Here is a 27,937-nt window from a genome sequence, read left to right on the forward strand (position 1 = left end):
CAGCCCCATAGGGGGATGCCGGCGATTGGGGCTTCTGCCACAGGGCCCCGTGGCCCCCTTAAAAGGGCTCGTGGACTCCCTTTGGGCCGTGCACGCCCGGTTGAGAACCGCTGTGCTAGACTGAAGAGTCCATCATCAAACATTTGTTCCCCAGGTAGGTATTTACAGACTGAGATAAGCACTCCTTAGTGGTTGACTGAGGTTCTTGAGCATATCAGGCAGGTTTTCTAATGTTTCAATTATTCTCATGGTTGTTCTCTGAACCATCTTGAATTTATCAACATCCTTCCTGAAATGTGGGCTCCAGAACTGGCCACAAGAGTCCAGCAGTGGTCACACCAGGACCAAATAAAAAGGTAAAATAACCTCTCTGCTCCTACCCGAGATTCCCCTGCTTATGCCTCCAAGGATTGGCCCCAGCATTGCACCGGGAGCGACTTCGCCCAGGCAGTTCTTGTTATCTCTGCCGATTCTATCAATTAGTGCAGGGTGGCCTGGTAAGCTTGTGTCATGGGAGTCACAGCTGAGACCCTCCAGGGCTACAGGAGGACCAAATATGGGGCAAAGTGGGGCTGGGTGGGTGGGTCCTGAGGGCAAACGAGCTGAGGGTGGGGGAGGAGTTGAGGTGCCCTTCCCCATTCCTCCCTTCATCCCCTTTCAAGCCCCATCTCCCAATCTGTCCCCCCTTCCCAGATCATCCCCCTTATCCTCAGCCACCCCAAAGTCTGCCCCCCTCCATTCCCTGACGGGTCCAGGCCTCACAGACAGAAGAGATGTGACCTTGATGCAAGAGGAAGCAGCTATGATTTTACAGAAAGATTGAGCAATTGCAAACACTGCATCCACTTCGCACCTGCCGAACCCTCCCCACACATCCTAGCGAGCACACATGCCCCACAGAGAAAGGGAGTTGCACCTTTGACCCACTCCCATCCCAGAAAGTCGGGGGGGGGGGGAACAGAAAAGAGAGGGAACTGAACCCAGGAGTCCTGATTACCAGCCCTCTCCCACACAAGACACTAGAGCCCCATTCCTCTCCCAGAGCTGAGCTGAGAATGCACAAGTCCTGATGCACAAGTCTCCTGTTGTAACCCACTGACCCCACTCCTCTCCCACAGCCAGCCAAGGATTGGACCCAAGAGTCCCAAGCATCCAACTGCTCCCATTCCCCTGCCAGAGGGTTACTCGCTGGGCACCCATGTGGAGGAGTCCAGTTTTTCTCAGTCCCTCTGACTAGCACTTACCTGCACACAGGTAGAGGCACAGAGGCAGGGGGTCCATTCTGCGCTGGGTGAGCTATGGAGAGTGGATGCTCTCGTAGGACGTGTGAGGTTCAAGGGCACTGCCTGGAGAGGAGGCAGCAGAGTGCAGAGGAAAGAAGTGGTATCTGAAAAGAGAGAAACACTGCCAGGGGCGGGGGGGGGAGGGGACGGGACTCAGGGTGTTATAGGACGGGAATAGAATTGAGAAGATTGGGAGGGAAGTCAATTACACTGAAACACCCAACTAGTCAGACACACACAACTGGAGACAGATGAAAAACAAACAAATAAAATGACCAAAAACACACACCCTGAACTTCCCCATACTCCTCCCCCTCCATACCAGTGGTCAGCTAGTCATTTTCCATCCTCCTCTTCTCTCCCGCCTCCCCCCCCCCGCCCTTTGTAAATTCAAACAACCCACTAGTTTCAAATCTTGGGGAAAATACTGTGCACACACCTAACCTGATACAAACACACACACAACCAGACAGACAGACAACTGGACAGACACACAGACACACACAGCTACACTGAGACAGACAACAGCTACACAATTAGAAACACAACTGCAGATTTCCAGAACCCTGTCTTGTTGAGCCAGATACGCTAACCTGCTCAACACAGACCCAGGGTCTGAGTCACGCCCCCAAAGATGTAGACTTCACTGAAAACAGCTCAGCAGATTACTTGTCTCCAGCACCCAGACACCCGCTCCCAATGGGATCCAAACCCCAAATAAAACTGTTTTATTCTGTATAAAGCTTATACAGGGTAAATTAATAAATTGTCCACCCTCTATAACACTGATAGAGAGATATGCACACCTGTTTGCTTCTCCAGGTATTAATCACTTACTCTGGGTTTATTAATGAACAAAAGTGATTTTATAAGTATAAAAAGTAGGATTTAAGTGGTTTCAAGTAATAACAGACAGAACAAAGTAAGTCACAAAACAAAATAAAGCAAAAACACGCAAGTCTAAGCCTAATACACTAAGAAACTGATTACAGGGAATATCTCACCCTCAAAAATGTTCCAATAAGCTTCTTTCACAGACTAGACTCCTTCCTAGTCTGGGCCCAATCCTTTCCCCTGGTACAGTCCTTGTTAGTTCCAGCAGACATCTCAGGTGGTAAACAGGGGTTTCCTCATGACTGGCAGCCCCCTTTGTCCTGATCCACCCCCTTTTATATCTTTGGCACAAGGCAGGAACCTTTTGTCTGTGCTTGTCCCCACCCCTGCTTCATCCATGGAAAAGTACAATGACTAAGATGGATTCCAGTATCATGTGATATGGTCACATATCTCTGAGACCTCTACTGTCCATTCCTCCTGGGTTGGCCCCCACATACACAGGAAGGCTTGCAGGTAAATAAACCATTTACCATCAATTCTCCTTGTCAATGGGAGTCATTAAGTTCCTAACCCCCCATTGATGGCCCTCACGTGGTATGACTACAACAGTGATACAAGTTTATATCTTATTTCCCTAACTCCAGACATAGAAATAATACATGCAAACAAATAGGATGAACACACTCAGTAGATTACAAGCTTTCTACTGACATCATATAAGAGACCTTTTGCATAAAGCATATTCCAGTTACATCATATTTCCATAAAGCATATGGAGTGCAATGTCACAACCGCCCTTTAAATTCTCTGGGAATTTTGAAAGTCCCCTTCCGTGGAGTGCTCTCAGCGTATCTTTCCAGGTGACCATGCTTCCACACGCCAGGCAATCCCCAGCATGGAGCAATGCCGAGGTGCTGGACCTCATCGGCATTTGGGGAGAGGAGGCTGTCCAGTCCCAGCTGCGCTCCAGCCGTAGGAATTATGATACCTATCAAGGGCCATGACCGAAAGGGGCCATGACCGGGACACAGTACAGTGCAGGGTTAAAGTGAAGGAGCTGCGGAACCCCTACCACAAGGTGTGGGAGACAAACCGCCACTCCGGTGCTGCCCCCACGACCTGCCGGTTCTACAAAGAGCTGGACATGATACTTGGGGGCGACCCCACCTCCATTCCGAAGAGCACCAGAAGAGCACTTCAGAAGACATGGCAGCCCAAAGTGCAACAAGCCAGGAGGAGGAAAGGGGGAGCGAGAGTGCTGAGGAGGAAGGGGGCCCAGAGGCAGAGGACGGCCTGGTATCCCTAGATGCATGCAGCCAGGAGCTGTTTTCAAGCCCGGAGGAAGCTTACCAATCACAGCATCCAGTGCTTAGGGAAGAGCAAACAGCAGAGGGGGCGCCCGGTAAGCGGCTTTGATTTTGTGAAGGGAGTTGTTGTGTGCGGGCTGTTGGGGCGAGGAGGGTTGCAGAAAGAAGGCTTGGCTGTGTGCATGCCTAGTGCAGAATAGGATGTTGATTTACTCTCTCACATCGTGGTAATCGGCCTCAGTAATCTCATCAAAGGTCTCATGCAGAAGATGGGCAATCCACTTGTGCAGGTTCCTTGGCAGAGTTACTGTGCTCCTTGTCCCAGTAAGGGTAACATGTCCCCACCACTGTGCCGTGAGGGGCAGGGGGACCATTGCTGCACACAGGCAAGCCACATAAGGGCCAGGGCGGAAGCCGCATTCTTGCAGAAGACCCTCCCTTGCTTCCCAGGTCACCCTCAGCAGCGAGATATCTTCCAGGATGAACCCAGCCTGTGGAAAATGTGGTGACAGTGTTGAGTGTAGGGGCCCCATGCAGCTGTTGGCTCTCCCCAAGACACAGGACTCCAGGGGACAGTACAGCCCTGGATCAATCAGTTCCCCCTGCCCCTGTGGTTACTCACCATTTCGGGGCTCCTGTGGGTTATGTGCACTTGCCTTGGGACAGGAAGTTTGTGCTATTGTGTGAACTGCAAAGCTTAGACTGACTGGAGCATGGACAGTGCCTTGTACTTGTTAGCGCATACGCACCCACATTGCCTGCTGCAGACAATGAAAAGGAGACTTTCTACGAGAGCCTGAATTCAGTGATCTCGTCATTACCTTTTAATTCCAAGCTATATATAAACTCAGCAATTTTAATGCTAGAGTTGGTCAAGACTCCACCACATGGCACAAAGGTGCTTGGACATCGTGGCATTGGAAGTGAGAACTCAAATGGTTCCCTCCTTCTTCAAACTTGTGCGCACCATGAGCTTGCTATTGCAAGCATGTTCTTCCAACAAGCAAACAAATACAAAGTGACTTGGATGCACCCTCGGTCTAAGCATTGGCCTACGATTTCATTTAATTACAAAACAAAGAGACATCTCTGATGTTAAGCTGACTCTGCAATGTGTGTCACTGGCTCCCAGTCTGACCATTGTATAGTACACAATGTCATCTCCTTGAGCCTCTTCCCACCAAAACATCATCATTCTGCTGTGTGCCAGAAGGAGTTGGATGTAGGTAAACTTGAAATGCCCAAGACACGAGCATTGTTTCAACTCAGTCTTGATGCCTCCTTAGCCATCAACAATGAAGGTCCAGAGCAGCCAGTCACTATTGAGGAGGACTGGATCAACATCAAGGAAACAACCTATAACACTGCTGTCGAAGTACTGGGTTTCCGAACACGCAAACACAGGACTGGTTTGACGACAAGGACAAAGATGCCTGTTCTCTTCTTGACGAGATGCATGTGACGTACCTGGCTTGGATTAACGATAAAGAGAAAGCCTCCAGGAAATCAGCATACATTTGAGCTAAGCAGAAGGCACAAATCAAATTACGGTGAATAAAGGAGGACTGGTGGAAATGTAAAGAGGTCAAACATCAAGATGCAGCGGACAGATAGGATTTTAAAGCATTCTATGATGGGCTGAAGGCAGTCTCTGGGCCGTCCGATGCTGGCTCTACACCAATGCGCTCTGCTGAGGACAGCACTCTGATTACAGATAGTACTGAAATCATTGACTGCTGGGCCAAACATTTTCGCAATGTATTAAATCAGACACCAACTCTTGACATCAGCGTTCTTGAAGAGATTCCTCAGTGGGCTAATGATTCACAGCTGGTTACACCCCCAACTCTCGACGAGGTACAAAAAGCTGCCAAGCAGATGAAATCTGGAAAGGCACCTGACGGTGATGCAATCCCATCAGAGATTTACAAAGCTGGTGGTGGCCAATCGATGAGCCATCTCACCCTTTTATTCATCATCATTTCGGAGAAAGAACAAGTTCCACAGGACTTCAAAGATGCCCTGATTGTACAGATATACAAAAGAAAAGGTGACCGTGCATGCTGTGACGACCACCGAGGCATCTCACTGCTGTCTCTAGCTGGTAAGATCCTGGCCCGCATCCTCTACAATTGGCTCTCATTACATGTGTTCACAAATGGCATCATTCCTTAAAGTCAGTGCAGATTTCGTGCTGGTTGAGGCACTGCCGATGTGATATTCACTGCCAGGCAGATCCAAGAAAAATGCAGAGAGCAACATCAGGATCTCTACATGATTTTCATCGACCTGACCAAGGCGTTCGACACGGTCAACAGAAACCGGCTTTGGAAGGTACTTGGGCGAATGGGCTGTCCTGAAAAATTCATCAATATAGTTCGGTCCTTTCATGATGGCATGCTGGGTCCTTCCCTCGACAATGGAGAGACATGGGTACCTTTTGGAATATCAAATAGTACAAAGCAAGGATGTGTCCTTGCTCCTCTCCTGTTCAGCATCTACTTTTCGATGATGCTGTTCAATGCTTTCAAGGATTGCAAGTTGGGCATACGCAATTCAGTTCCAAACTGATGGCAGCATCTTCATCCTCCGAAGAATTCAGGCTCACATCAAAGTGTTCACTACAACCATCTGTGACCTCCTCATTGCTGATGACTGTGCTTTGTTGGCTCATTCAGTCAAGGATGCAAAGAAACTTTTTGCAAAGACAACGAGGAGTCCTTGTGACACTTTAGAGACTAACACATTTATTTGTGCATAAGCTTTTGTGGGCTATAACCCACTTCATCAGATGCATGGAGTGAAAAATACAGGAGGCAGGTATAAATACACAGCACATGAAAAGAAGGGAGTTGCCTTACCAAGTGGGGCGAGGGGTCAGTGCTAACAAGGCTAATTCAATCAGGGTGGATGTGGCCAATTCTCAACAGTTGACAAGAAGGCCTCCTGATACAGACTAACACAGCTACCCCTCAGAAACTTTTAGATCGTTTTGTTACCTCTGCTCACCATTTTGGACTCACTGTGACTCTCAAGAAGGCAGAGATTATAGAATCATAGAATATCAGGGTTGGAAGGGACCTCAGGAGGTCATCTAGTCCAACCCCCTGCCCAAAGCAGGACCAATTCCCAACTAAATCATCCCAGCCAGGGCTTTGTCTAGCCTGACCTTAAAAACCTCTAAAGAAGGAGATTCCACCACCTCCCTAGGTAACCCATTCCAGTGCTTCACCACCCTCCTAGTGAAATAGTGTTTCCTAATATTCAACCTAGACCTCTGACACTGCAACTTGAGACCATTGCTCCTTGTTCTGTCATCTGCCACCACTGAGAACAGTCTAGATCCATCCTCTTTGGAAGTCCTCTTCAGGAGGTTGAAGGCTGCTATCAAATCCCCCCTCACTCTTCTCTTCTGCAGACTAAATAAGCCCACTTCCCTCAGAGTCTCCCCATAAGTCATGTGCCCCAGCCCCCTAATAATTTCCATTGCCCTCCGCTGGACTCGCTCCAATTTGTCCACATCCTTTCTCTAGTGGGGGTCCCAGAAATGGATGCAGTACTCCAGATGTGGCCTCACCAGTGCTGAATAGAAGGGCATAATCACTTCCCTCGATCTGCTGGCAATGCTTCTGCTAATACAGCCCAATATGATGTTGTCCTTCTTGGCAACAAGAGCACACTGCTGACTCATATCCAGCTTCTCATCCACTGTAATCCCCAGGTCCTTTTCTGCAGAATTATCTCTCAGTCTGTTTGGAAAAAGCCCAGCACTCCAGTGATCACTGCTGCTGATACGGTGCTTAAGGCTGTTGACAAGTTCTGTTACCTTGGAAGTGAACTCTCCCCTGTATAAACACTGATGACGTTGTAACTGCTCACGTAGCCAAAGCCAGTGCTGCTTTTGGAAGATTGACCAAACGCCTATGGAATGACCCTGATGTTAAACTTCATAGGAAGGTATCAGTTTGTCAGGCAGTTGTCCTGATTGTCCTGTTGTATGGATCAGAGTCATGGACCATAGATCACTGCCACATTTTGAAACTTAATCAGTTCCATATGCGCAGCCTCAGGAAGATCGCCCATGTGAACTGGTGGGACAGAATTCCAAAAACAGAGGCCTTTTAGTCGTGTGGTATCATGGGCACAAAAGCAATGCTTATGAACAAACTGTTTCGCTGGACTGGTCGTGTTATGAAAATGGATGACACATGGATCCTGAAGATGGTCTTCTACTGCCAGGTTGTTTGTGGAAAATGCTCCATTGGCTGTCAGTAAAAGCACTATAAAGATGTCTTAAAAGCCAACGTGAAGTCATGCAACATATCTCCCAATGATCTGGAAATGATAGCTTGGGACAGATGGTTCTGGTGGCAAACTATTACACGGGCTCTCAATTGCTTCGAGAGTCAATGTATCCATATGGCAGATTTTTATGTGACATCTGTGACTGGATTTCCCGATTGAGGATTGGCCTAGTCACTCACCAAGGGCATCATAGAAGATGGCTCAGTCCATATATAAACAGCCCCCACCCCCTCTACAGAGACAGCTGATGCCCATTCACTTTGTGGTCAAGAGGAAAGCAGACAGGAGAGTTTGTCAGTTCAGAAAAAAGAGGGAACTAGAGATGCTTCTAATATCTGCAATTCTTACCTGCAGGGCCAGCCTTGCGGCTGGGTCTGGGGAGGGGAGGTGCGGTGCGGTGCGGCTGTGCCTGGCCTGAGGCTTCTCCAGGCAGGTGCAGCAGGCTCAGGGCTTCAGCCAGTCCAGGGCTCCTTCGGCTGATGGGGGGGGGCACTCAGGGCATCTCCGGATGGGGGGATTGTGGCTCTGGCCATGGGGGGGAAGGGGTCTTGGGGTTCTGGTCATGGTGGGGGGAGGTGGATATGGCAGGGGCTATCCTCCCCAAAGGGGGGTTCCATACACCACCCATGGTGTTAATCTTTTTGCATTGAGTGGTTAGTCAGTATTCAAGGTCTTGTGGTTTTTTTCTGTTAGAAGGCTAAATTGATGATGGCGTCAGGGATTTCTTTGACACTATCCCGTTTGTTTTCAATGAACATGGAAAGTCCTGTTTCCCTGGACACAGCAGGAATCAAACAACCAGAGGCAGCAGGTGCCCAGAACGGTTCCAAACCCCCTCCACACACCTGCCTTGAAAGGGTGGGGGGGGTGAGGACAGGGATGAGGGTTTTGGGGTATGGAGGGGCTCAGGGCTGGGACAGAGGGTTGGGGTGCAGAGGTGCAGGCTCTGCTGGGGGTGTGGGCTCTGGGGTGGGGCTGGACAGGGGATACATCAGTCGGTTGGGGTGTGCACACGTGTATGGAGATCCTTCCCTGTACAGTAATTAAGAACCTGTGAATCTCCCCAGGTGGGAAATGAAATGACTTGGCCCCAGAGGAGCAAGCAGCAAATGCCACTGTAGCACCCAGATCACTTTCAACTGGCAGGAAAACACATTGCAAAGCTCTGGTTTGGTTGCCCCTTGCCTCTCTATTCTCTCTCTATTCCTACAGAGGTTTCATCTCTGCTTGCAAGCAGACCCCTGGGGGCGATCGCTATGTGTATGTGAGAGGGCTGATAAGGAAAATGTGGTCCCCTTGGCTGAGGGAATGCACCCCAGAGCAAGCTGCGGGCAGGGGAGATCTGAGGAGCTATTGGGGAAGCGCTGTGTGTTAATACCATTGGGCGCAGATCTAAGTTTAGAACAACCTGAGGTTTTAAAAATAGACTGACAGACGCTGTGAATTGCACCAGTGATTTATAGCTAGGCATTGAATGGTCAGCTCCAGTCTTGTCACAGCGACAGGAGCTCAAACTTGGTACAGTTTGACTTGTGCAGCAGGCAGGCTGCCCGGGGGCTGGGCCAAAGAGGACTCCTGCTCCCCGTCCCAGCACTCACCCAAGCCAAGAGTCCACTCTGAGTCGCCTGCCGGGGGGCCTGCCATGCTCCTCCTCTCCTCAGACACAGCAGTCACCTGCCGGCGGCCCTGCTCCCTTACAGCCAGGCTGCAACGGCACCAGCCGGCGAGGGAGAGCACAGAAGAATTGTAATGTAAAAGTGGGGATAGAGACATGCTGAATCGGAGCATATGATGGTGGCAGCTTGGAAGTGCTGCTCGACCCAGCCTGCTGAGTCCAGGGACATATAAGGGGTTAGCTTGGGAGTGCTGATCAACACGGTCCTCTCGGATACGTTCTCTTAATGTGTGTGTGTCTGATTCTGGGGTGGGAAGAACCCAGCCCTGGGGAACCTAGGTCCTGCAGGGTAGCTCCATTGGGAGGGAACTGGCAGGAGGGAGAAGTAGAGCTCCGTATGAGAACACAAGTGACACAAGCAGTAGAATTACCAAACCCTAATAAATGAGCATACCCCAAAGTAACGGGCAAATCTGGTAACATTTGAGCAGCAGCTTCTGTGGTTTCAGGTCGCCATTTCATAACGGAGCTTGATGATTTGTTTCTCGCATGAATCCTGAACAAAGGGCAGTTTGAAATAGGGTTTATCCAACCTATAACAAAACCCACCTGTCAGGGATCCCTCCCCACTCTGAACTCTAGGGTACAGACGTGGGGACCCACATGAAAGACCCCATAAACTTATTTCTAGCAGCTTAGGTTAAAACTCCCTAAGGCACAAATTCTCCCTTGTACCTTGGATTAGGTAACGCTGCCACCACCAAGTGAAAACTCAGGGAAAGGACCACTTAGAGTTCCTATTCCCCCCTAATATCCCCCCAAGCCCTACACCCCCTTTCCTGGGGAGGCTTGAGAATAAACAAGATGAGCACAGACCAACCTTGGGGTTTTTTAGGACACTAAAAAAACCAGTCAGAGTCTTAAAAAAACAGAACTTTATTAGAAAGAAAAAAACAATCAGATTCAAAACACAGAGGATTTCCTTCTGGGCAAAACTTTAAAGTTACAAAAAGAAAACCAGGAATACACCTCCCTCTCAGCACAGAGAAAATCACAAGCCAAAATAAAAGTAAGCTAATGCATTCCCTTGCTAGTACTTACTAATTCTAATGGAGTTGGATTGCTTGCTTTCTTGATCTGTCTTTGGTAAGCATACAGAACAGACAGACAAAGAAGAGACAAAACAAAGCCTTTACTCCCCCTCCCCCCAGATTTGAAAGTATTAGTCCTTTCGGTCAGGTGCCAGCTAGGTTACCAGAGCTTTTTAACCCTTTACAGGTAAAAGGATTTTGTGCCTCTGGCCAGGAGGGATTTTATAGTACTGTATACAGGGAGGTTGTTACCCTTCCCTTTATATTTATGACACCACCTCTCTCAGAAAGGAAATAATTTAACAAATTACCATTGAAACAGTCTTAGGTATTTACATATTGACATAGCACCTTTGTGTCAGGATGGTTTTCACACCAACTCCAATTTGATCTTACAAAATATTGCATCAGAGATGGGAGTTTTCCAGCCATGAGCAGACAGCGTCCCCTCCCCATACTACAATACAAGCTATCTTCCAAGGTGGCTGCGTTTGCCAAATGATTTTCCAGTCATACCCTACGCTGATATCTAGGTCCTCTATTTGAGAAGCTTTTAGTTGTTCTGGAGTCCACTCCTGCAAACCCCCCACCTCCACCCCCCATTCACTGGTCCAACAGGTGAGCCTGGAACATTTGCATTTCTGCAAGTTATGAGGAGAGAGAGGAAACAGCCACTTCTTCCTAACCACACCCATCACCCTGGGGCACCAATTCCTTGCTCTCTGCTTGGGGCAGTGTTTGCCGTTCCCATCTCAACAAGGCCACCTAGCCACGTGCCCAGCCCTGTGCAGGATTGTGCTGGGATAAGCACATTAAGGAGTGAAGAGGCATGGATACAGGAGGGCTAAAGGGAAATGGGAGGTGGTTGTTTACAGCAAGGAAACCCCACTTGCGCAAACATCTTGTTTTTGATTGAGAGAAATGCAGTTTATTTGGACAGATTAGTGGAGGGGTGTTTGGTATTCAAAAGGTACAAAGGCAAGCATGGGGTATGCGTACTATAGGGGACATTTGGATTTTAAATCTCAATACAAGCCCCTGGGCATTCTGAAGGAAAGGTTTGGGTACTGTGTGGTTACTTTGTAACAATCAACCCTGCATAGTCCTGATGACTCAGAGCCCACAGAAAACCACCTGAGCGTCCCAGGAAGCATAACCTTGGGCTGGATAATTGCATTTGTGGGCCTCTGCCCTTGGGGCTGGGTCTAATACATCCAGGGGGACTCCAGGCTTTGGCCTATCTCTTTACAAGCATGTCCAAAAATCCGTGTTTGTTTATGGTGTCACTGTTCTGATGAACAGCTCTTAATTCCTGGAAACCCTGCCCCAGCTGGCAAGTAAAATGAAACTTAACACTTACTTTCATTTTTCTCTTTTTTAATTTGTAGACTAGATCTCCTTCTCCACTTTTCACCAACTGGAGCTGCATCAAGAAAAAAAAGCTGGCTATAATCAATCACAGTTGCCTGTAGCCATGTTGCAATTAGGTTTTTTTTAAAATGACCTTTTATTCTCTAGGCCACTTTAGCAAGATCATGGCAAAGCTCCTCGGAAACCAATAGGATTTTTGCCTGAATACGGATTGTAGGATTTGTCCCTGAGTGAGAAAGACTTGGCAGGGCCGTCAGTGACATTAGAAAACTGATTGTCTTACTTTTATTTGTAGGGGCTCAGGGCACCTGTTTCTAGAGACTGATGGGCAGCTGGGACAGCAGAGGATAGAAAGACACCTGAGTCTCAGGCTATTGCACTGAGAATATTATAGCAACAGGTGCCTAGAAGATTGTCAGTTTGGCCCCAGCTTCCAGTATCTAATCAGTGTCTGGAACGTTAGACACTCCCCCACTGCCTCGGGTAAGTAAAGACTTAACCCAGAATAAGGTGCAAAACAAACCACGATTTACTGAGGGAAGTGTACAGAAAGTAGGGGAAAAGATAAATAAATGCCTCAGTGGTTTAACCATACAGGCATGAAGCCTGGCTCCCAACTACCCTTGGCGACACTATGGGTTTTCTAAGTCCTTTTATACTTGCAGGTCCTGATGGCCGAGGCAAGCAGAAGACGGATGGCAGCTGATGACAACTGGAACCAGTCACCAGGCAATCCATGGGCTCCACTTCTACTGTCCCAATGTAGCTTGAGGAGAAGGAACATGGAACCAGAGCAGATGTTGTGGCTCAGGATAACAGGATCTTACTCGCTCTGCTGGCAGCTCGCCGACCACCTGCTCCCTGCTCTCCACGCTGCCCTGCTCTCTCTGCTGCCACCCGACTGCCACTCATTGCACCTCTCCGGCACCACCCTGCTGCCCACCTACTCACTGCTCCCACAGCCAGCTGTCTGCTCCCACCGGGCAGTCTCTTAGTGCTTTTAGCTCTGTGTAATCTGGGCAGAAACACAGTCTTGCCACAAGTGATTTTACCGCTTAATGATATCAGCTGTTGGATAGAAACAGTCCTGTCATGAGTGGTTTCACGTCTGATTAAGCAATTTAAAAATAACACAGCTGAACAAGGGGGAGAAATAGGTTGAACAAGTCTTACCACAGACCCTTTAAAACATACAACCTGCTGGGAGCCCTGTTCGCTCCTTTCTTACTTTCACAGGGCTCTGACTTTCAAGCCCTTGTCTTACCGAGGTTCTTTAAAGTGAGAGTGACTCCCTCCTTTGGGACAGGTTAAGCACAGTCCTGCTTTTCTGTATTCCCACAATAATTACAATAGTGGTGACCATATTTCACTACCCCTGCATTCAGTACTAACATAATTTGTGACCCAACACCAGCCAAGCTGATTACAATGAGTAAAACACCGCTCCATCAGCTGAATATCTAGCAAATCTAAGCAAAGCAGGAGCAAAGTGTATTTACATAAACATACCCAGGGTCTCTGCCCCCTCCCCAGCTAGGTGTCAGGGGAGCAACATCCTGGGAAATGCCCAATTTACGGATCTGTGTGGGGAAGTCAAAGTGCCCCAGACCGGCTGAGTACCACCCTGGAGGGTAGCACTCTGACTGGCCTGTGGACTGTGGTGTGGCCCTGATTCAAGGGATTTGGGTTGGATTCCTGGCTCTGTCGAAGACCCGGTTCGCTCTGTGCCTGCTCGGTGCCATGGAAGAAAGGAAGCGCTTCTGTGGATCTCAACAGCAGGAGGAGATCCCATCCCTTCCTGCTGCCAAAGCACCAGCCCCAGCCTCACAAGTCAGAGAGGAATCTTTATTGCGTGAGCATGGTAGAGGGTCTATGACACACAGCTGTGTAGATCTCAATCCACCGCTGTCTGTGGAGTCAGTGTCCCACTCCCCATGTGTGACTCTCCCCAGGGATACCAACAGTTGTGAGGAACCTGCCCTTAGCATGAAGCAGCCATGGCCGTGCCGGCAGGGGATCAGCTCCCTGACTCTCCAAGCCACAGGCAACACACACCCTCCCCTCTCAGCCCACGAAGGCTCTGATGTCTCTCCTCAGCTTAGAGAGAAGCACAGTCCTTCGAGCCTCCCCTGGGAGTGCCCAGTCCCTGGTCACTCACTGAATCACCAGGCCTGCTGTTCCCATAGCAACAGTACACCCAGCGCACTGGTTACCCCTTGAAGCACAGCTCCATGTGACACACAGCACCTAAAGTCTTTTATAGAGGAAGCCATTCTAACGAAGGGCAGAGAGTCAAAGGGTAGCAAACAGGACAACAGGTGACAGGTGCACTAAAATCCTAATGTGTTCCAAAGCTTCAGTGCAACTAACAAGATCCCCCCTTGGCTCAGAAGGTACTGCTGCCCCCAAAGTCCTCTGCCAGCATGGTTGAAACCCTCTTTCCATGAATCAACACTGGCAACTTGTCTTCCTAAATGAAAGATGCCAGGGTGTCTTTCTGCACCCCCAGATACACCAGCTCTGGCCTTTGCTCTCCACCTGAAAACATGGTCTTCCCACATCTTTCTCACACACACACACACACACACACACTTTTTACCTCTTCTTGTAAATTTTCCTTCTGTAGTCATATGAACATAAGAACGGCCATACTGGGTCAGACCAAAGGTCCATCCAGCCCAGTATCCTGTCTGCTGACAGCGGCCAATGTCAGGTGCCCCAGAGGAAGTGAACCTAACAGGCAATGATCAAATCCCCACAAGCTCTTCATTAGCATTTGACTCAGAGTGCAAAAAGGCATCGACTGTAAGATACACACTAAGCAATGGGCAGTTAGGGCAATAAGTAGGATCCTAGCAAGTTCACGGCCATGAAAAATGTGTCATGGACTGTGAAATAAAACCTTCCTTGTGAAATCTGATCTCCCCGGGCTTCTGGGAGTGCCCCAGCTGGAGGCTCCGAGCTGGCAGTCCTGGCTGGGGATGGGAAGGAACAGGACTTCCCCCAATCAGAGCAGCCGTGCAGGTGAAGAGGGAGATCAGATCCAGTTACCTTTTGGGTTGGGACCTCCATGGTTACAACACTGTGAAATTTCAGATGTAAACATCTGAAAATGTGAAACTGGCCAATTTGAAAACCTTCTGGCCATGAAATTTATCAAAATGGACTGGGAGTGTGGTAGGCACTAGAGATAAGTGGCTCCCACCTCCCGGCTGGAGAAGTGTGTCTGGAGGGACGCTGCCTCTAAGAGACCTGCCTTTAACCACAAGGCCTAGAGAAAATAATATCCAGGACATATACCATGTCCCCAGGAAGGGGCTATATTCCATCACTCCAACCCAGCCCACATCCCACTGGTGGGGTTCCCCCACCCCCAACCCAGACAGCTCCAAGGCAGCACAGGGAAGTTCATGTAATTAGTATTCCCTGGTGGTTGCAGCATGACTAGTGGTCCTTTATTGTTTCAACCTTGGGGCAGGGCGTCCTCTGCTGGGAGATTAGAGGAATGTAAATTATCAAGGAGATAGCGGTTTCTGCCAATTCCCATCTTGCAGGCAATACTGGGACAGTATTTCAGAAGAGAAGGTTTATGGGGGACCCTCAGCAGCCATCCTGGCCAGATAGAGCTCTCCTGATACAACAGGAGGTGGAGGGTTGAGCTAGACTGCTCCAGGACTTGTCCCCTTTTGCAGGGTTAAAAACAGACAAGTGGCTTCATAGCGTGCTGTGAGCCATCCAGGCCGCTGCCCTATGTACTGGAATCTCTGACACCGCCCCCCGCCCCTTGCAGGGCATGCAGCCCATATCCCCCCAATAGGTCCTGAGGAACATTTCCCCATGTTGCCCCCAGCAGAGAACGGGGCCAGGGGCTAAAACCAGGGAGTGTTCTCTGTACAGAGCCCTCATAGATAGAGCTGAGCAAATAATAGAATGAGGGGGAGTGGTTCCCTGGCAATTCCAGGAAAAACTAACAGGAAAATTTTCAGTTCAGGTCATACTGAACATGAAGTTTTCCAGCTAATTGAAAACTTTTTGATCCTCCCAAAATCATTCAATGCCAGGCTTTTGTTAAAAGCAAAGGAAATGATTCCCAAAAAGGGCCAGAGAAGGAGGAAGGGGTAATGCTACGTGTCCTGAACATATGAAGGGACTGGGGGAGATGAAGGGATATTATTACATGTTCTGAACATCTGGAGAGGAATGTCATCATCTGCTGAACATCTGGAGAGACTGGGGAGTGTTGCATGGGATGAATATCTGAAGATACCTGAAGCGCTGAACGGATGATCTGGTGAGCCCCCAGAGAGTCCCCATGGGCTGTGGCAAGCTGAGGGTCCCTGCTCATCACACATATTGTCTGGACTCTTATCAGACCATGTGGGATGGCTCTGGGTGTAACCTATGCCAATTCATCAATGTATAAGCAGGAAAACCTCAAGTAGGAGTAGAGAGATTATTTTATCCCTATATTTGGCACTGCTGTGGCCTCTGATGGAATACTGGGTCTAGTTCCGGTGCCAAAATTCAAGAAGGAAGTTGATAAATTGCAGAGGGGACAGAAAAAAGCCACAAGAATGATTGAAATGATAGACTCAAGGAGCTCGAACTATTCAGTTTAACAAAGAGAAGGTTGAAGGTGACTTGATCCCAGTCTATAAGTATCTACATGGGGAACAAATATTTAATAATGGGCTCTTCAGTCTAGCAGACAAAGGTACAACGTGATCCAGTGGCTGGAATCTGAATCTAGACAAGTTCAGACTGGAAATAAAACACACGTTTTTAACAAGGAGAGTAATCACCAACTTAAGAAGGGTCATTCTGAATTCTTCATCACTGCCAATTTTAAAATCAGAATTAGATGCTTTTCTAAAAGCTCTGCTCTAAGAATTACTTTAAGGAAGTTCTATGGCCCGTGTTACACAGGAGGTCAGCCTAGACGATCACAATGGTCTCTTCCGGCCTCGGATCTGGATTTCTGAACAAAACCACGGCTCTACAGTACGGCTCCAGCACCGGTCACCACCATGCTCCAGCAGGGTTCCAATGTCTCTCGCCATATCCTGGCTCTCTGGGACAGCTCCAGCATCTCTCGCCATGCCCCAGCTCTTCAGTACAGCTCCAACACCCTTCTAGCACTATATGAAGCACTTTATGAATGCTTGTCACAGTCCTCCAAGGTCTTTGTTATGGTGCAAGGAGACCAGAGGCCAAGTGACCAGCTCAGCTTTACAGCGGGGGAGCGGGGGGTGTTGAGTGCGGCTGGATGACTTGCTATTCAAAAAAACAAGAGCTGCTTTGAAAAAAAAAAAAAGTCTTCATATTTTATCATTAATGAGGCAGAAAATGAACCACCAGCCCTCTACCAAGATGATGGATGGGAATTTAGGAACTTTAATGAGACTATCTGGGAAACACATTTCTCTAGGATCTGAAAGCTCATAGTAGGCTTGAGGAATGACTGTGGGTGAGCCTACGCCATGGACTGCTTAGATTAATTATGTCATGGAAGTGATGACATTGGCCTTATAGCACTAAAGTGCCTGGACTTCTTGTCTTTCCTGAGTGGCACGGACATTATGTCACACTGCTTAGTGAACACAGCTTTCCAACAGCGGTTGCTCCAGTGCCAAACACCGAGAGAATATAACCCCTTTACTCCCACGTGAGAGTCCTGTTTACACATCTCTGGCATGCCAGGGTACAATCCAGGCTAATGAGCAGCTCTGTCACCTCCTGGCCCTGCAGCCTTGAGTGCCTTACAAAGTCTCACTGAAATAACTCCCACCTGGGCCACTCACAAACAGACTAAGAGCATGCAACTCACACCCTGAGTGTCTGTGTGTAACTGCAGCCTGCTAACCACACCTGGGTTACACTCTGGCTCTCACCAGCCTGGGTTATACAGCAGGGTGACCCCAGCACACACCCAGTCTTAGATTTTCTCCCAGAAATCTATGTCCTGTACTGCCCAGCTCTCTCTTGGACCCTACAAATCATATTAAGTCCATCATTCCTGTAAGATTATTCCTGTGCCCACAAATTACCACCCCAAAACAGAGTTACCCAGACACTTCCATTCAAACACACTAGACTAGATAAAAGAATAAAACAAGTTTATTAACTACAAAGAGAGAGATTTGAAGTGAATCCAACTCATGAGGAATAAAAGTCAGAAACGCTTACAAAGAAAATAAAGATGTAACAATTACTGGTGCCTAACTTAAACTATATCCTATTCAAGCAAAGTTTCTCACCACCTGCTTTCAGCTGCCTTCCGGATCAAACTGTGTACGTCAGACCCTCTTCCTCGGCATCCAGTGAATACTTCCTGTCTCTCTTCAGATGCAGTGAATGCCATGGGCAGGGAAGGAGGGGTTGTTCCTCCTTTTTATAGTTTCAGTCTCACTCTTGAAAAACATTTCCAGCTGGGCACTAGGACACACAGAGTTTATGTGGAAGGATGTTCACAGCTGGCTTTTCTTCACACGATTGAGCTTCCTTTGTTTCCCTTCCTTCTTGATGACCATTTATGGCTTAAATGCAAATTCAGGCAGGGACATTCCTTTCTTGAGACCACATCTGGTTGCCAACTTCTGCATGAGCAAGGCTGTGGGGTTGGGAACACAGGTCAGTAACATCATACAGGGAAATCTTATAAAACTACATACAATGTTGAGACACATTGCTTATCAGGACAATACTGATCAACAACTTTCAGGATAATTACTTTGTAGAATTTGACATGTGTTGTCGACAATTTGTGTTTTCAAATGTTAAAAATAGGCTTAGCAGAATTCTTTTTAAAAATAATTTCCATGGACAGTTCTGTTTATTTCTAAGCAAAATTTTTTTATTTTTATTCATTTAAATTTTCAGTTGTGGAAAATTACTGGGGTGGGGAATCAAACCCTAATTCTGTAAAGACAACAGAAATTTATTTTAAAAGGTCACGTTTTATAACTATTCAAACACAAATCATCATCACATGTCAAAATATACAAAGTTAATAGCCTGAAATCAAACTCCAATATGTTCTTAAGTGGAAAATTTCAATTATTAGCGATGGAAATATGTTGTCGGCAGTTTGTTGTGTTGTGATGAATTCAACATTTACCAATAAAAATCCATCCCAGCATAGTTATAAAGCTTTAACTTTTTGAATCTCAACCTCTACTGCCATTAAATAACTGTGTGACCTTCACATATGGCCTGACCCCCGACACACACAAATTCCCACAAGCGGGATCATTTACATTGATAAAAATGGGGATGGGATGCTTAAAACCCAGAATTTTCCACATCAAAATTTAAATCAATAGAATTCTAAAAAAAATGCCTATAAAAATAACCTCACTGTTCTTCATTCAAATTATAAAAAGGTAAATAGAATTCTGCCCAGCGTAATTTGTGTGACGATTGGCTCTAGTTGGCACTAGGACCGCTTTTGTTGGTTGAGGGATGGGCAGTGGCCGGTCTCTCTGCATCTTGGAGGTGGCAAACATAAGGGGGTGGGGGTTGATTTGGAGCAACCCAGAGGGAGGCAAAGCTGGGGGGTGCCAACATTGGCAACTTGTGCCGGTTGGGGAGAGGAACAAGAGGGGGACAGAGTGAGGGTGCCCAGCTTCAGCAATTAAAATTTGGGGGTTCTGTGATCCATCTAGGGGAGCGCATGGGGGGGCTATTGTTTGGGGGCATTGGAAGCAGGGGAGTTGCCAGTGGTTGCACTCTGGGTCAGGAGAGGCCCCTCGCCCTCCAGTGTCCTTCATCCTCTGCTTGTACTGTCACTTGAAGAAGCTGAACTGGAAGGAGACAGCCGGGGGGGAATAGTAAGAGCCAGACAGACACAGGCTCATGGCTGAGGAGGAGGGACGGGCTGTGGGAATAGGGTGACCAGATGTCCCAATAAAATCGGGATCGTCCCGATATTTAGGCGTTTGTCCCGAAGATCGGTCGGCTTTTTTTTTTCCTCCTCTGGCAGCACTCTTTTTTCCCCCCACCCTCATGTGTCCCGATATTTTCTTCCTCTCCTTCCTCATTCAGACCTTCTACCGCCATGTCTTCAGTACCACCCTGTCACCAGTCACTGTATGTGGTTCTAGTCTCAGCTCAAAGTTCTAAAGCCAGCAGATACATGATCAATTCTGACAACTCTCTCCCTCAGCCCCCATCCTGCCATTTGAGCAAGCCACTTGCAAACACCATTTCCCAAAAGTGAGCACTTAGCCCTTGGGAATCTGAAGACACCAGCCTTTCTCCCTCTGCTCCCATCTACAGGCTAGTCTACTTCCTGGTCACCACCACCTCTCCCCAGGCTTGTTTCCTTTCTACTTTGGACAGGCTAGTCTCCCGCTGCAAGCCTGACCTGCTTCTTCTTTCCCTGCTCCCCTTGACATTCCTTTCCTACGGGTGACCTCTGTTCCTTGAGGTTAACTCCAGTTTCTTTATCTGCTCCCAGCTTCACAGAGCCACCTGCAGCTTCTCTGGCTATAGCCATGGGGCCAATTGCCAGAGGCCAGCCTTAGATAGCTGCAGCTGCTAGCAAGGGAGGGGTGGCAATTCCAAGGCTGAGCATGCTTGAACCTTGCAACGGCGGCACTAGGGACTCTAAATCCTCAGCACCGGCCCTAGGCAGCTGCAGACTCACTCTGCAGTTAGGTGCTTTCCTCCTCTAGGCCCTGGCTTTAAGTACCTGAGATGCCCATCACCTGCAGCAGAGGCCACCAATTCCCAAGTGCCTCTCAGCTAGCACATAGTCATGCAGGAAGTGCAGCCTGAATGATTTTGGAGGTTGAGGTACCAGGAGGTTCCCATCCCTGAGCAGCAGTTCTGCAACAAGCGCACAGGCCCCCCCACCCCCTGCTGTGAGGCCAGGACCCTGTGAAGACAGTGGAGTTACCCTGTGTATAACCAGTTCTGTCCAAAGCCCAGTGAAGTGAGTGGGAGTCTTTTCATTGTCTTTAATGGGCTGTGCATAGAAGCAAAGGACCCCATTCTAGACTCTGGGAGCAAAGTGCATTCTATGCTGCATTGGTTTACTATTGTAACAGGAAGGTCTCACATTACCTAGTGAATAAGCAACACCTCCTAACTTTTTCTGAGAGGCTTCCCACCAAATTACTAAATGTCAACCTGCTTCGCTTACAAGGGCTGAAAATATCAGGTAGTATGACATGCATCCGACGAAGTGGGCATTCACCCACGAAGGCTTATGCTCCAATACATCTGTTAGTCTTAAAGGTGCCACAGGATTCTCTGTTGCTTTTTACAGATCCAGACTAACACGTCTACCCCTCTGATACTCAGGTAGTATGGTTACAAAAACAAGGCACTTCTGAATTCAGCAGGAATTTTGGATGTGCACAGAACACAGACAGGATTGGTTCCCGCATGGTTACAGAACTGCAGTGAAGTGGAACAATTTTCAGCTTGTGTGACTGGAAGATATCTAGATGCATATTATAAGACTGTCCTACATAAATGAGGAAAAGTTGAGGTGCCTTTATTATTCTTTTGCTCCACTCTTCATTTCTATGGGGAATTTGCCAATGCAATATCACGGTCTTCTTTTTAAACAAACAAAACTAAAAAAAATAAATGGTAATGGCTGTTGAAGATAGTAATTCCAGTCCTACTTAGCACTGCAAAGACCCCAGCATTTGTTGCTCAATTTTATCCTACTTTTTCTACAGCAGGTTACAGTGGATCAGTATATTTGATTTGGGAGAATGAAGTAACAGCTGCTCAAATTGAGCTTGAGCACTCCTGAATTTTGAGGTGTTCAAATCTGGAAGGCAGGTGCTGGATTCCCTTTCTGAATATTGGATAAATATGAAAAAGTCAATTTCTGCTTCCATGGCTCAGAAGTGGAAATCCTCCTGCGTGCCTGGTACTGTATCTAAAGCTGCCCAGGTCCTCTAGTAGAGCCTCCCCTCCCTTACTTTTCATTTTAATTTCTCCTAGTGGAGTCCACCTCCCTCCCTTGCTAGGCTTCAGATAGAGAGGTGCACTGTCCATTCATTCCACCCAGTTCCTTCTTTGGGGGCTGCCAGGCGAGGTCACACCAGTATCCCTAATCCAGTCTGGGGTAGGGTTACCATACGTCCGGATTTTCCCGGACATATCCGGCTTTTGGGGGTTCAAATCCCCGTCCGGGGGGAAATCCCCAAAAGCCGGGCATGTCCGGGAAAATCAGGAGGGCTCGGTGGTGCTCGGCCGGGGCCGGCGCGGGGCCGGGAGCATGGTGCCGGGCCGGGAACCAGTGGGGCAGTGCCGGGCCAGGGTCACAGTGCCGGGCCGGGCGCGGGTCCGGGGAGCCGGTCAGCCGGGGAGCCGAGCCTGCGGGGCGGGAAGCCGGGGAGCCGAGCCCACGGGGAGCCGGGGAGCCGAGCCCGCGGGGAGCCGAGCCCGCGGGGAGCCGGGAGCCGGGGAGCCGAGCCCGCGGGGAGCCGGGGAGCCGAGCCGGCCGGGGAGCCGAGCCCGCGGGGAGCCGAGCCCGCCGGGCGGGGAGGCGGGGGGGTCCGCCGGGGGCCGGCAGTGCTGGGCGGGCCGGGGGTGGTCGGCCGGGGCCGGCACCCCAGGGCCCGAGCCGACCCAGGCTGGAAACGCCGGGGGGCCAGCCTGGGCCGCGCCTCCTCCCCCCACACCGCCCCTTACCTGCTACAGGCTTCCCGCGAATCAAATATTCGCGGGAAGCAGGGGAGGGGGCGGAGACTTTGGGGAGGAGGCGGGGTTGGGGCGGGGTGTGGGCGGGGCTGAGGCGGGGCCGGGGGGCTGTGGAGTGTCCTCCATTTGGAGGCACAAAATATGGTAACCCTAGTCTGGGGAAGTCTTCTGATGGTGATATCTTCTACTCCTTGGGCATACTTGTTCCCCATTCACAATGCCACCCCCTTCTAGCAGCAAGCTTTCCATTCACAGCAAGCTGCAGTGCATGGGGTCTGTTTCCCCCCCCCCCTTTCCTGTTGAGAGCAGCCAAGGGAATGCTGGGAAATGTAGTTCCTTCCCTGCTCCAGGGCAGGCTCTTAGGCAGGGAGCTGGCCAAGGAACTACAGATCCCAGGGCCCCCTGGCTTCTGAGCTCACATGCTAGATCCTGCTGCTCAGAGGCTCGGCTTGTGCAGCGCTGCAAGAGGGGAGGAAGCGAGTGTTATGGGCCCGCTTCTGAGCTGGGGCTCGGCGCCATGGTAAATCCGGTACTTGGAGAACCACAGGCCTCGCCCTAATAGCGATGGGCTGTGGGGCGCGGTCCAAGCCCTGCCCCACTCACCTTATAGAGGGCTGCGGTGATGAGAGCCAGCAGGATCAGGCCCCCACGCTGCTACCCACACTGATGGGCAGGTAGTTATAGACCTTGGAGCGCTCCACCACCGTCTGCACCTGGGGGAGAGGAGCCGTGAGATGGGGACCCAGGAGTCCTGGCACCATCACCCGCCGCTGCTCTAACACACTGGACCCCACTTCCTCCCAGAGCAGTTACAGGACCCAGGAGTCCTGGCTCCCAGCTCTAACCACTAGCCGATGCTCTCTCTATCCCGGCACAGTCACTCTGGTACCTGGCGCTGGACGAATCCCTCCTTCTGGGTGTATTTCTTCTCCTCGTATTCAATCCGGGCTTTGCTCACCAGACTCACTTTCTGCTGCTGTGTCTGGAACAGAGAAATTCACCGTCCCTGACCAGAAACGACACAAACCAGCCCAGAGCATCATCCCAGAGGGACCCAGAGCAATTTAGAGGCCATCCCTTGCCCAGCACTGAGATGCAGCCATCTCTGGAGAGAGGTGTGGGGAATGTTCATATGGGGGGGGATCTCTCTCCTGGTGCTGGGAGAGAGAGGCAGATCTCGTACCTGGGAGACCCACTGGAAGCCGACCCTTCCTTTGATCATAAACTCCAGCGGTTGCTGCATTTCCAGGGAGGCGATTCTGCACCGGATCTTCTTACAAGTGGCCACGGAGCAGTCCTGGGGGTGGAAGGATATCACCGGGTGAGGCAGGGGATGTGCAGGGGCTCAGCATGGCCATGAGAGTCTGGGTCTGTCTATAGCAGGGGTCCCTCCTCCAGCCTAGCCCCCCACTCACTGTCTGTGTTAGTGCGGAGGGGAAGGGGCTGCTGGGACCAGCACCAGCCTGTACTCACCAGCAGGGGGCGATCGCTCATCTGCTTCACAAAGTCCTTTGAACCGGGCGTTTCCACCTCACTGGTGCACTGAGCCAGTTGGGGCTGGGGAGGGAGAGAGACACGGTGTTAATGGGGGTGGGAATGAGTCATGGGACCTTCCCCTCTAGGGAGCACCAACACCAATCCATCCCCAGGGCAGGGGACTGGCTGGCTCAGGGGCTGGGGCAGGGGTCTTTCCCCCCTAGGCAGCCTGTCCCAGCAGAGGGCGCTGTAGGGCAGAGCAGGTGTCACTGGGCCCCTCTCTCTCTCTCACACACACACACACACACACACACACACACACACACACACGGGCAGGGAGAGGCAGGTACCTTGGAGGGGACGACTTCAGAAGCGTCCCACACCCGGACCCCGCTCAGCTCCACGGGGAACTGGAACGTGACCGAGATGGGGACGCTTCGCTGCCGCAGGTTCTTGACCTGAAAGAAACAGACTCTCCATAGGGCACTTCAGGAAAAGAACCCAGGAGCTCTGATCTCCAACCCCCACTCTAACCCCACTCACCTCCCAGAACTGGTGATAGAACCCAGGAGTCCTGGCTCCCTGCCCATCCCTACCCTTACCCCTCCCCCTCAATGCCCTAACCCACTAGATCCCATTCAACCACTTCCACTCCCTCCCTCTTGCCCCATCTCCCTCCTCACACTCTGTGCCACCAGCCTCACCTCGTACCGATGTGTCACTGGCACACTTGTCCCTGCCTCCTTGGAGGAGAATTTGATGTACTTGGTTGACTCAAGTCTGGGGAAGAAAAAGGATGGAAGGAAGGAAGGAAGGAGAGAGACGGGAGTGTGATGGATGGGGCTGAAGAGTGGCGGTGGGTGGGGGCGCTGTGTTGCGGGGAACAGGATGGGGGCCCAGCAGGGGGCGCTCCCCCACTCTGTCTCCGCACTGACCTACCTGGTGAGGATGATGAAGATGCCGTACTTAACCGGCAGCTCCGCCCGGTGAATCATGCGCTCGGTGGTGGGGCCGCCATTGTCACTGCAGGGAGGGGAGGGCAAAGGAGAGAGATGTGAGGAGACGCAGGCAGGTAGCTGTGCAGGAAGACTGCACTATAGGCCACTGCACTGCCCTGCTCCGTGCATGGCCCCCTCCCACTACCCCCACCCCACCCCCTGGCCCTGTAGAGCCCCCTCACCTGCTGGCCTTGGCCGTAATCTGAAGCCTGTCCCCCAGGTCAGCCTCAGAAGAGACGTCGAAGGTGGCGACGAAGACGGCCTGGAAAACACACGGGGGTGAGAGCTGCTGGGCTCAGGGCCTGGGGAACTGCCAGAGACTGCGGGGCCGGGGCAGGCACAGCGGATCAGGGGGACTGTTGAATGAACTTAGATGGAATAAATGGGCCCAGAGAGGCAAAGGTGTTAACATGACCCTGTCCCTGCCCAACAGCATTAACCTGATTTGGGATCCAGAGACCTCAGTCGGCTCCGTGCTGTGGCAACACCCCATTAACCATCATTTTAAGGACCCCAAATGGGGGAGGGAACAGCCCTCCCCTTTGTTCTTTTCTCCCCCAGTGAGGCCTGATTTCCAGCCCCCCTAGTCTGGCCCTTGGTTTCCAGCCCTGGCAGGGCCTAACCCCAGCCCCGGAGTGACCTCAGGGCTCTGTTTGTACTGACTCTCCAGGCTCCCCGTGGCACTTCCCCCAGCACATCTCTTGTCATGGGCTGGGCTGACCCCAGGGAACTGCCCCTCTCTGCTCCCAGCTGGGCTCACCCCTGGGGAGTTCACAAGCCAGGGCCCGTCCTTACCTCGGCCCCGCTCCAGAAGATGGGGTGGTTGATGTGGCAGGTGCTGTTCCTTTGAGATTGCTCCTCTGAGCCCTCTGCTGAGCTGCATTTAATGGCCATGGCCCTCCTGTTAGACTGAGCACAGGGGACCAGCCAGTGAGAGATGAGTCCTCCATCCACTCCCTGCAGCACGACCCCACCTGCCAAGCCCTCACCCAGTCCCTGAGGCACGGCACTCCAAACTGAGTCCCCTGCCCACTCTCTGCAGCATAGCATCCCCTGCAGAAACCCCCTCCCCAATTGCAGCACAGCACCCCCTGCAGAGTCTGCCCCTCATGCTTGGTGTGCATTGATGGTACCTGGAGCAGCAGGACCCGGCGGTAGGACAGCGCAGCCGGGTAGAAGAACTGCACCCTGGTGTTGTAGGAATTCTCCCCGGGGTTCTGGATGGAGAAGGTGGTGTTGAGTTCGGGGGTGACCCCCACCACCAGGGTGCTCAAGGTAACGGGGAGAGAAAGGGGTGAGCTTCCTCAGGGCAGTGCCCTGGCTGCTCTGTGAACTTCCTCTAGCAGTGCCCAGCCAGGGACCCCAGTGCTGCGATCTTCACTACAGTAGTGCCCACCACCCAGGATCTATCAGCACTGGAAATCCAAGGTGTGATCAAGCTGGACGGGTCCCCCCATGGCGGGTGCTGTTGCTGGGAGGATTCGGTGACTTACCCAGAGAAATTGAAGGAGACTGCTAACTGGTCATCGCAGCGGCCATCGGTGCCGCAGTCCTTCTGAAACGGGAGCTGAGGGGAGACACAGGAGAGCAGGATCAGAGTGGGTGGGGAGGGGGCTGCAGCACCATCTGCCAGAGCAACACTGCAGGGACCCAGGGGCCCTCCAGTTACCCCAGCACCTGCCAGTCCCCTGCACAGGGGACAGCTGAACCCATCATCAGCCCTGCCCTTGCCACCCACCTACTCACCCATACCCCTCCTCCCCCTTCCAACTCCCAGCTCCAGCCAGTAACAGTATCACACTTGTAGGAGTGCCAGGTCAGGGGGCCTGCCTGGCTCATGGGGGGATGGGAAACAGGGCATGGAGCCTTTCCCCTCTAAGGGGCCCTGGCCAAAATAAGTTTTGAAAAATTTTCATCAAAAATCATTTTTTTAGCCAAAAATATTTTGGTTTTTGGACAGAAATTTGGGGAACTTTGAGAAGTTGTAATGTTCCCACCTAGGAGAGACAGGTCTGTAGCCAAGGCAAACTGGGCATCCATCTCTGTCGCCCTCTAGTGTCCATACTCTGTAAGAGTTTTAGGAAGCTGCTGCTGGCTCCAAACTTTTCAGTCTCTCGCTTTTGAATGGCAACGTCACTGGTTTGATCCCTGCAGCAGACCCACCGTGGGGCCTGGCTATGGCACCTTACCGAGCCTGCAGACGCCAGCACAGAGTCCTCGCTCAGGATGGGTCTGAGGTCGCCGGCAGCAGCGATGGGCTCCCCCGTCAGGGTGTAGTTGAGGTGCAGGGTGATGGGGGTCACGGTGTCCTCAGGGCAGAGCTGGGGAGACAGAGAGATGCATTGGGACCCTGAAGGAAAAGGGGAGCTGGGCGCTGGGTGGGACCCAGAGAGAGATTTGTTCTCTGGGTGATTTGGGAGCAAGGGGCAGGGTTGGAGGATCAGACATAGTGGTAAGGGAAGGAGCCGGGACACCCCGCACTCACAGGTATTGTTATCCGGTACGTCTCACATTTCTTCTTGATGCCGAGCCGCAGCTCCCTGCTCAGGACGGGGCCGGTGGCGTCGAAGGCGGCTCGGATCTTCGTCCGCCCGGAGTCCAGGGCCAGGCTGTACTGGATGGTGCTGGAGATCCTGTCGCCTACGGGGGAGGGGAAATGAGGGACAGAGAGAGACAGTGGGAACCTCAAGGGGAAATGGGACACAGAGCCCTTCCCCTCCACGGGGCCCTGGCTCCAGTCTAGCCCCAGGGCAGGGAACTAGCTGGTTCAGAATACGGGGGCGGGGGTTTGGTCTGACCTAGGCTGTCCATGGTGCTCTTAGTGACGGTGAAGCAGACCTTTGCCCTGCTGGCCTCAGTGTTGAGCTGCTCCTGCCCCTGGCAGTCGAAGGCCGAGGTGGGGATCGTGGGGGGCTGGAAGCTGATGGAGACCCCGACTCTGAGCACTGGCCGGGATCTGCCATGGGGGGAACAGAACCATCACCCAGCT

At 51.0% G+C, this 27,937-nt stretch overlaps 2 protein-coding genes across 2 annotated transcripts in view; both read right to left on the minus strand.

Moving 5' to 3' along the window:
- LOC117876238 (integrin alpha-D-like) overlaps nucleotides 1-27,937 on the minus strand; it is a 79,192-nt gene that overhangs the window by 27,051 nt on the left and 24,204 nt on the right. Inside the window, 4 exon segments of the mRNA XM_034768188.1 lie at nucleotides 26,442-26,515; nucleotides 27,138-27,269; nucleotides 27,434-27,588; nucleotides 27,747-27,904. Coding sequence (XP_034624079.1) covers nucleotides 26,442-26,515; nucleotides 27,138-27,269; nucleotides 27,434-27,588; nucleotides 27,747-27,904 — 519 coding nt within the window.
- The window catches only part of LOC117876234 (integrin alpha-D-like), a 116,145-nt gene continuing 106,112 nt past the window's right edge, over nucleotides 17,905-27,937 (minus strand). Inside the window, exons 26-30 of the mRNA XM_034768181.1 lie at nucleotides 23,948-24,031; nucleotides 23,658-23,771; nucleotides 23,364-23,456; nucleotides 23,078-23,187; nucleotides 17,905-18,441 (exon numbers count right to left, since the gene is read on the minus strand). Of these exons, the coding sequence (XP_034624072.1) occupies nucleotides 23,113-23,187; nucleotides 23,364-23,456; nucleotides 23,658-23,771; nucleotides 23,948-24,031 (366 nt within the window). The 3' untranslated portion in view covers nucleotides 17,905-18,441; nucleotides 23,078-23,112. The remainder of the gene's footprint in view (nucleotides 18,442-23,077; nucleotides 23,188-23,363; nucleotides 23,457-23,657; nucleotides 23,772-23,947; nucleotides 24,032-27,937) is intronic.

This window comes from Trachemys scripta, chromosome 4 (assembly GCF_013100865.1).
Source record: "Trachemys scripta elegans isolate TJP31775 chromosome 4, CAS_Tse_1.0, whole genome shotgun sequence".
Taxonomy (NCBI): Eukaryota; Metazoa; Chordata; order Testudines; family Emydidae; genus Trachemys; species Trachemys scripta.